Source organism: Seriola aureovittata, chromosome 16 (genome assembly GCF_021018895.1).
Source record: "Seriola aureovittata isolate HTS-2021-v1 ecotype China chromosome 16, ASM2101889v1, whole genome shotgun sequence".
Classification (NCBI taxonomy): Eukaryota; Metazoa; Chordata; class Actinopteri; order Carangiformes; family Carangidae; genus Seriola; species Seriola aureovittata.
In genome coordinates this window covers 13,142,254-13,150,812 of record NC_079379.1, presented here as the reverse complement: position 1 = coordinate 13,150,812, position 8,559 = coordinate 13,142,254, and the positions used below count along the sequence as shown (strand labels likewise).

Sequence of the window (8,559 nt, the reverse complement as noted above, 5' to 3'; positions counted from 1 at the left end):
GCAGAAAAAAATGAATGAACGATGAATAGTTAATGAATTTCAAGCATTCTTCTAATCAACTTTATTACTACTTTTTCAATGAACATGGCTGGATTACTGAATGTACCTTTATTGCTGTGCCCAGAGCCTTTAAAATGATCATATAAAAGTTAGTCAGCAAAGAAATACAAAACGACCACAAAGAGACGCAACACTACCACAAAGAGATGCAAAACTACCACAATGAGACACAAAACTACCACGAGATGCAAAACTACCACAATGAGACACAAAAATACCACAATGAGATGCAAAACTACCACAAAGAGATGCAAAATGACTAAAAAGAGACGCAAAACTACTAAAGAGATGCAAAACTACCACAATTTGAAACAAACTAGCACAAAGATGCAAAAAACTACCAACAACATTTTGTGTCTCTGTCAGTGTAGATGTCTTGTACCTGTGTAGGAGGGAGGGGGAGGGCTTATACTGTATGTGCCCGGGGGCCTGTTGCCTCATGATCTGTCCATGCTCATATATAATGTACTCCACTCAAAAAACAAAGTGAGAAAGATGTTTTGCTTGCCTTAATGAAAATAATGTGTCAGCTTTTTCTGTTGTCTGTAGCTCTCCCTGTATGACTTCTGCCTGCAGGAATGTCTGCCATGCGGCGGTTTGACAGCTGAAATAATGCGAGGGCTACTGTACAAGCTGCCACAAACAGGCATGGACAAGACTGGAAATTCAGGGGCCGAGAGCCACAGAATACCTTCGTCTGTGTGTGTGTGTGTGTGTGTGATAGAAAGTGTGTATGTGTCCCACTCTTGTGAGAGAGGTGAAAGGTGTATCCGACATACCAGGAGTTTTTTCGCAGGGAGAAGCAGCTTGTCTGGACTTGGCCAGGATTAGGTGTCTCTAGCTGAGTACAGGTCCCTTTCATTTACCTTTAACTTGTCATCCCTCTGTGTGCATTAAAATTAACTGATACAATCAAGTACTTTTTAAGCAGTTGCTAGCAAACTGTAGTTCGAATAGACGTGAGGGTCCACAAGGTTAAAATGTTGAAAGCCACAAAGCCACTTATATACCAGTCGTATACAAGCATCATTTCTAGAAGACAGGGTTGACTTACTGTTAGCATTGTGTATTCGAATTAATTTTAGCTTTAGTAAAACAATAAATATGAATGTATATGATTCAGTGTTAATACTAAATCTTTCAGCCTTCTTGACCTTGGAAAAAAAGATCTTAAGCCTGTGTCCATTTGCTATTTGTTCTCTGGAGCTTTCAGCCATAACTTGCTGTCATCATCAGTCGATAGAGTTAGCAGAGATGGCTCAGTGGTTAGAGAAAAGTTACAGCAAAAGCAACATGGAAAGCTATGTGGACTTTGAATGAAAAGTTTTAGGGTATGCATTTTTTTTATTGGGATAAGTATTAATATAATTATTAGTTTTGAAAAGGTTTATACTTACTTTTTAAATGCTGCAAAAATGACACACTCATTGTTTAATATTATCATTTTTTCATATTAAATTCCCCATATGTATTAGTTTGCAGTTGTTTTACTCGCTATGTTTTTTGCACCAACCTGTATAAAAGTTGCTACAATATTTAAGTTTGATTGGTTTGTGGTAGGGTATCATACAAACTGCCATGAAAATATTTTGTACTTGAAGCACTCTCTTGGGAGCTATAGCACAAATAAAAACTCTTGTACAGACATTACAGCAGCTACAGGATGAAACTCATGACTCTTAACCTTATATGGTCCCAAAAAATCAGAAATTCCACAACAGTTGTGTTAAAACTGACATTTGAGCCAATGTTGTTGACTCCATTCACTTACAGTTGCATTTGGCCCAAATATCAGAGAGCTGCTGCTGTTAGCGAGGTTAGTAAACGCTGTCACCACCTTCACAATCAGCCTCTGTCTGACCAGCTTATGTCTGCCCGACCCCAGACCTCACCTCTCCTTCAGTTGCACTTTGTGTGTATATGTGTGTAAGTGTGTGTGTGTGTGTGTGTGTGTGTGTGTGTGTGTCAAGGAAAGAAACGTATTTGCCTGAAGGGATGGTTTGCCCTCTTGATGTGATTTCTCGGGGCTTCCCAGGGTCACTTTTAATGAAACAATGAACAATTGCATTTGCATCATTGCACAACAGCAAAAAAAAACAAAACAAAACAAAAAACAGTCTGTACTATTAAGTTTGCTTTTAACTTTTTCTCCCTCTGATGAGAGTTCAAGTGCTGACATTTGTGTGATATTGGTGGTTTAATTTTTAATTTTGTTTCTTTTATCTTTCCCCAAATACATAGTAACAACACCACCATTATATGCCTCAACAAACCCTGTGTATGTGTGTGTGTGTGTGTGTGTGTGTGTGTATGTGTGTGTGTGTGTGTGTGTGTGTGTGTGTATGTGTGTGTGTGTGTGTATGTGTATGTGTGTGTGTGTGTGTGTGTGTGTGTGTGTGTATGTGTGTGTGTGTGTGTGTGTGTGTGTGTGTGCGTGTGTGTGTGTGTGTGTGTGTGTGTGAGGTGTGTGTGTGTGTGTGTGTGTGTGCGTGTGTGTGTGTGTGTGTGTGTGTGTGTGTGTGTGTGTGAGGTGTGTGTGTGTGTGTGTGTGTGCTCTAAATATGTTAATGAAGTCACATGGCCTCGGTGGTGAAAGTTATCACCAGTATGTGGATGTGTTGTGACTGTGTCGTGGCTTGTGTACAGCCCGACTGGTCTGGCAACATTGTGGCATGTCACGGTGCAACAGCAGCAGCAGCAGCAGTGGACTATGGCAAAACCTGTTGGTTTGGAAAAAAAAAAAAAAAAAAGGGAAAGGTTGATGAGGGGTAGCTGAGAGAGGAAGTGGCCAATGGGGAAGATGAAATCCAACTTCCTCTTCCCTCAACAGCTTCCACAGAAAGAGGGAGGTCACTCTAACCCCTGACAGCCGCTATTTCTCCCTCTTTGTTTTGTTGCCATACAAGTTTTCCGGAGGTAGGCAAGGTGGAACAACTGTCTTCACCCTGGAATGCATCTTCAGAAATTTTTCTTGACCTTGGCTTAACCTCTTGAAAAGTCATCAGTTTTTGGTGAGAAAATATAAACCAGAAACTGCAGTATGAGCGCTGAAAGGTAAAAGAAGAAAAAAAGAACTGGGCTGAGCCGAACGTGAACCTGAAAGCCCTTGTGGCGGGAGGAAAAGGCCCAAATGGAAAAAAATCTCAGGCTGTCTGTGGCAAACCCCTGCTTATTCATACGCACAATGGACAACCAGATAATATTCTCCTCTCCTATTGAATAGCTGACACCTGGAAGATTTGCTTTCACACAGGCCCCTAAGGCTGGACAACCCCACCCCAAACCTAAGCTAGCAAGTCCCTGCACAACAACCTCCAGGGTGGGGGAACTTGAGCAATGTGTGGCTTTTGTCTTTTTTTTTTAAACCCCCCTTCTTTCTTTTACTTTTTGCCCCCTTTCTGAAAGCATAATCACATCCTTCTCTCTTGAGAGATATTCCCCCCTTTCACAAAAGACTGAAAGGATTGTCTCTCTTTTCTTATGATGAGAAAAAAAACAGCAGGAAGGTGGAGAGGCGGGTGGGTGGGGTGGGTTGGGGGTGATACAATAGCTGGCTGGAGACTTTTCTCACAATGATAAGATTTCTCCCAAGAAAAGTCGTGACACCTAAGGTATCTCACAACTGGACAAATAAAAACTTTGATTTCATTATTTTCTCTATATATGCCGATTGATATTTTAGACACCTTTCTGATAACATGTGGGCCTGTGTTTCCATCATGTGAGAGCTGGAGCTGCAGTGCATTTACATATTAGCTGAATTTAGTCAAATACTGAGCAGAGGTGAACAGCTCCACTGTTCCTGCCTGACGGCTAAACCACAGTCACAGATAGAAAAGATAAATATCTAACATAGTCCACATTATGGTCTGCACGGGTCATGCTGCTGCAGTGTTTGTATAGCTGTGATTAAAAAAAAATGTTAGTAAATGCTTAACAGTATTAAGTGCATATCAGTATTAGGTTGTGCCTGTGTGTTGCAGGTCTCATGGTCGCACTGTGAAACTTGACAGTAGACATGTTGTGGATACTTGCGGCACTGAGACATTCACAGCATGATTTAACAGGCAAGTGTACAGTTAGCTTCCTCTATGCCTGCCCCCCAGTGTCAGCTCTGAGGGAACATGTCTTCTATCATTTACCTCTCAATGATGATGTGTGACGCAAAGAGTTTTGGTCCTGTGCAATGCATACCTTACCCATAGCTTGAAAGTGTTCAGGTGGTAACAGGTGAGGTGCAAAGGGTTAGACAAATAGCAAATCATCTGACAAACAGCACAAATTAAAAGGTTAATGAGGATATTTATTCAGGAATTCACAGTTTTAACACTTTAAATTAAACAATTAAATCCTGTTCCTCACCCATTTTTTTCCTGCAACATACTACATATGTAGATGTGTAGATAATTGAAAGCATCTCCACATATTTTGCATGGCAGTGTCTACAGCTGTAAGAAGAAAAAGTGAGAAGTGTAAATGCTCTTTTTAAAGAAACATAATCATGACCACATTTAGCATTTCTTCAAAGCTAAAATAAATGTGTTAATACTTACAACACAGACAATTACATGGGATCATGTAATCATTATTCCAAATTATAAACTGGACTGGTAAATAAAAGTGAGATAAAGCAGACTTTGTACTTAACTTATAATTGGTACAAATTTATCAGCTACTTGTGTTTCTGTTATTTTGTGAGGGCATGCACTAACCAAATCCCGCCGCTTGGAGGCAACATTGTCAATGTCATGTATCTTTGGCCTGGTGGCTTTAATCAGCCCTTCCGGTGCATTCACGGACTTCTCCTATTAACGTATAAAACATGATTATATCAGTTATATTAATAGGTAACCTGTATTATCCTGTCACTCACTAAAATCATAGTTCAGCACGCTGCTCCTAACATATGTAACTTTTATTTACCTTTGAAGATGGTTAAGTCAGAAAAAATATGAAAGTTAAGTTTTTTTGAACTCATGAAAATGTATATGAAGTATCGAAAGCGTATCTTGCGAGTGTCACTGAACACAGCATTAGCCTTCGGTTGTCTGTGAACTGAGCAGCTGTCACACCTGTGTGTGGGCACCCAGCTAACAACACGTACTCTTACTTTAAGAGGTAAGACTTGCTGTCCTTTTGAAAAAATATAAAAAAATTTGATGAGCTTGGCATATCGTTGGTGAACTACAAGCTGAAGGAAATAGTCTTTAGGTTAGTTAGCCGGCTGGCTAACTAGATAGCAGGAGGGAGCTGAGGTTAGCATGTAGGCTAACCCACGTTACAGCTGATTGACACTTGCAGTTCAGCTTCGAATAACAGCTGGATTAATGCAGGACAAATCAAACGGGTGTCACCTCGATGACAGTGAGTCAGATGTGCTGTGGTTTTGTCAGATGGTGTCCGACATAAAGACGACTGAACTGTAAACGAAGAGGTCGAGAGGATATGACATCTGAGACAAAAACAGTGACTGCTAACGTGCTAACTCGTCTGTATATTCTCTGTCCCTACTTCTGCAGAGTTATATCACCGAAATTACTATATTACATTGAATGCCTCAAGCACCTAGGACTACTGCACCCAGTTTTTAAACCAGTTTGATAACATATGGTGTTGACTGAGGTTAATATACTGAGTATACAGGCGTACCAGATTTCGCATAAGATAACCAACACTAGTTAACACTAACATCCATTGCTTGCTAACAGCTGCCTATTTATAGAACTTGCTAGTAAGCAAGGCTGGATTACCAACAGGGAAAAGTGGGCAACTGCCTCAAGTCCCTAGACCTACAGGGGCTTGAATGCCTCAGGTTCAATCAGAGTGTGATAACTTGATTAACTGAAATTTGTTAGGATGTAAAAAGTTAGCATTTTAAAAAGTTAGTATAAACCCTCTCAAAACTAGCAATAATATGAATACTTATCCAGATTTTTTAAAAAAAAATGCATACCCTAAAACTTTTCATAGGGACTATGCACCACTTAAGCTCAATTTAACTAAAATAATAAGGGCCTTAAAGTGGATTCTACATTACTATCTAATATTGGTACTCTGTGTCAAATTCAAGGGGATCCAGCCATACTAATAAGCTTGCATTTTTATGGTTTCCTTTTGTAGTTGTAGTTGGAGCCTGAGATCCTAGCCACATACCCAAACCTTCACCTGTTTCTACATGAACCTTTTATCAAGAAGGATCTTATTGAAAATGGCATCCTTGGAGTTTGCCCTGGATGGGAGAAACTAGTTTTTCAGTAGGAATCTGTGTTTAAGTTCCTGTTAAGAATAAGAGAGAACTTGTTTCTCTGATACTACCCTCCTGAAAGTGCAAATTGCCAATAAATCTGTAGCACAACCTGCCAAACCTGGACCTGTTCCAAGAAACAAGTTTATCCATGCTGATAAAACCTGGAACCTTTAAAGTGGTTTCAGGTTTATTCAGCAGAATAAATACAAATACGTTACTTCTTGGAATAGGCCCATGTCCAACCACTATGCTAAGCTTTTCTAATGTTGTTTAGGTTCCCTTTTCCTGAATATCTTTCAGGAATTGCACAATCCCTACATTCATGCTGGTCAAGGTTTTATGAGCCAGCGTGCTGACTGTTTTTCACCTGAAACACCTGTATTTCAGTTGAGGTCAGATGGGAGTTTTATCTTGTTTAATTTGCCTGACCCTGGCTGACTGGCAGTTGCTGGCTCTTTGCTTGTTTTGTCGTGTCTTTGTATCCATTAAACTTTTAGCTGCCTATAAGAACGGCTTTGCATTAGCCCTGTAAAATACTGATGTCACATACAGTAAGTTGCGTATCATATACATCATAATTTATAATAGTCTATCACCCATATTTTACCTTTGCTATGTATTATACAACCCTTTGCTGTGAGAACTAAAAGAACAATTAATATGCTTCTACTAACAGACTTATTTATGGTAGATGTGTATCAACAATAATAATAACAAGAATAAGTTCAGAATGTTCACAACATTTCTGTTTATCAGTACCATTAATTAAGAACTTTGTCCTTGTATCCTCCTCTCTAGGCTTTGCCATCATGGCACGTGGGCATCAGAAGATTCAGTCTCAGCAGAAAAATGCCAAGAAACAGGCAGAAATGAAGAAAGCCAAAGGTCATGATCAAAAGACGGCAGCCAAGGCGGCGTTAGTGTTCACCTGCTCTGTGTGTAGGGTGAGTATGAAGCCTGAACTCTGACACATTGCTGCCATTTGCTTCCTTTTTTGATTTGTATAAAGTTCTTCTATCTCTGAGAAGTCATATTCAACCAAATGCAAGTCTTGTGCCAAATTATAACACAGTTTTTGTTGGATGTATCGTTCTCTTCTGTAGTCCCAGATGCCCGACCCAAAAACCTTCAAGCAACACTTTGAGAGCAAGCATCCGAAATCTCCTCTGCCCCCTGAGTTAGAGGGAGTGGAGGCATAAGCAGCCACCGTGGACACCAAACTGAGTTCTTCAAGGCCCTGCACCTACTCTGCACTTGTCTGACAGCAATGGATGATTTAATGTAAACAACATGAAGCAGTTATCTTCGTTTAGACTTTAACAGGCCAGGTTGCCTTTGATGCAATCCTTCCTCCCATCCAGTCCTGTTTTTGCTTGTGTTCAAATATATGAGGGGTTAAACCCAAATATTCGTTTTGATTTCTGGGTCACTGATGACTTTTATGATCCAAGTGGTGAATGAAAATTTCTTGCTTCTTTCTCACAGTTTCTCAGAACAAACTCCTCACTGCCCACGAAGTGTTGTTCACATAGGGATATTTCTTGCTGCTAGCTCTTGTACCTCTTTATCTGAAGCTTTACAGGATTGAGTGTCTGATTTAAACCTTTACAGCCAGCATGCCACATGAGGTAAACACACAGTTTGCTTGCAAAGCACGGATTTGGATTGGATGGGATGTAGACAAAATGTTTTAATTCAAATTTCTAGTTTGTCGCAAATGTGACCTCATCTGTTTTATTAGTTATTCCGTTTAATTTGGCTTTGAATGTTTAATAATGAATAAAATGGAGGCAGTGAGATTTTCCCTATTATCTGTTCCTCCACAGCGCTGTCTGCCCTGTTGTACTGCAGTCTTTCATCTAGTTAATCATGATTTTATGTGGGGTCATAAAAATATGAAATTTTGCCAGCTATTTCCAAGCTGCTAAATGAATTGCAAGTTAATAAAATTTTACGGGAGCTTGTCAACAACATTTGTATGCTTGGAAAATGAATTTATGCTCCAATGATGTATTATAGCATTTTATTAAATTTTACTTTGTTGTATATCTGCGTTTTTCTGTCATTATGTTTTGTAGGCTGTCTGCTGAAGGAGACAAATTGCACACAGACATTGTGTCTTTCAGTAGATGGTATTTGAAAGAATTCTCTCTATCTGGCGGGATGGAAGTTTTCTGTCACACATACTGTATGTGTGGCTCTGGCTTAATGGACTAAAACACCCTATCTACTGTGGTTTTTGAGGTTTTGTT

At 39.7% G+C, this 8,559-nt stretch overlaps 1 protein-coding gene across 1 annotated transcript; it reads left to right on the top strand.

Annotated features, from left to right (window-relative positions):
• Positions 1–5,032: 5,032 nt before the first annotated feature.
• LOC130183678 (zinc finger protein 706-like) lies at positions 5,033–8,353 on the top strand. Its single transcript, XM_056399312.1, has 3 exons — positions 5,033–5,178; positions 7,106–7,251; positions 7,411–8,353. Exons 2-3 carry the CDS (start codon positions 7,117–7,119, stop codon positions 7,504–7,506), a joined length of 231 nt encoding a protein of 76 aa, XP_056255287.1. The 5' UTR covers positions 5,033–5,178; positions 7,106–7,116; the 3' UTR covers positions 7,507–8,353.
• Positions 8,354–8,559: the final 206 nt, after the last annotated feature.

What these genes read in the sequence shown, in the direction of transcription:
- LOC130183678 (XM_056399312.1), top strand. Translation starts at nt 7,117, where the DNA reads ATGGCACGTGGGCATCAGAAGATTCAGTCTCAGCAGAAAAATGCCAAG. An exon ending in TCACCTGCTCTGTGTGTAGG is followed by an intron (nt 7,252 to 7,410) that starts GTGAGTATGAAG and finishes TCTCTTCTGTAG; the next exon opens with TCCCAGATGCCCGACCCAAA.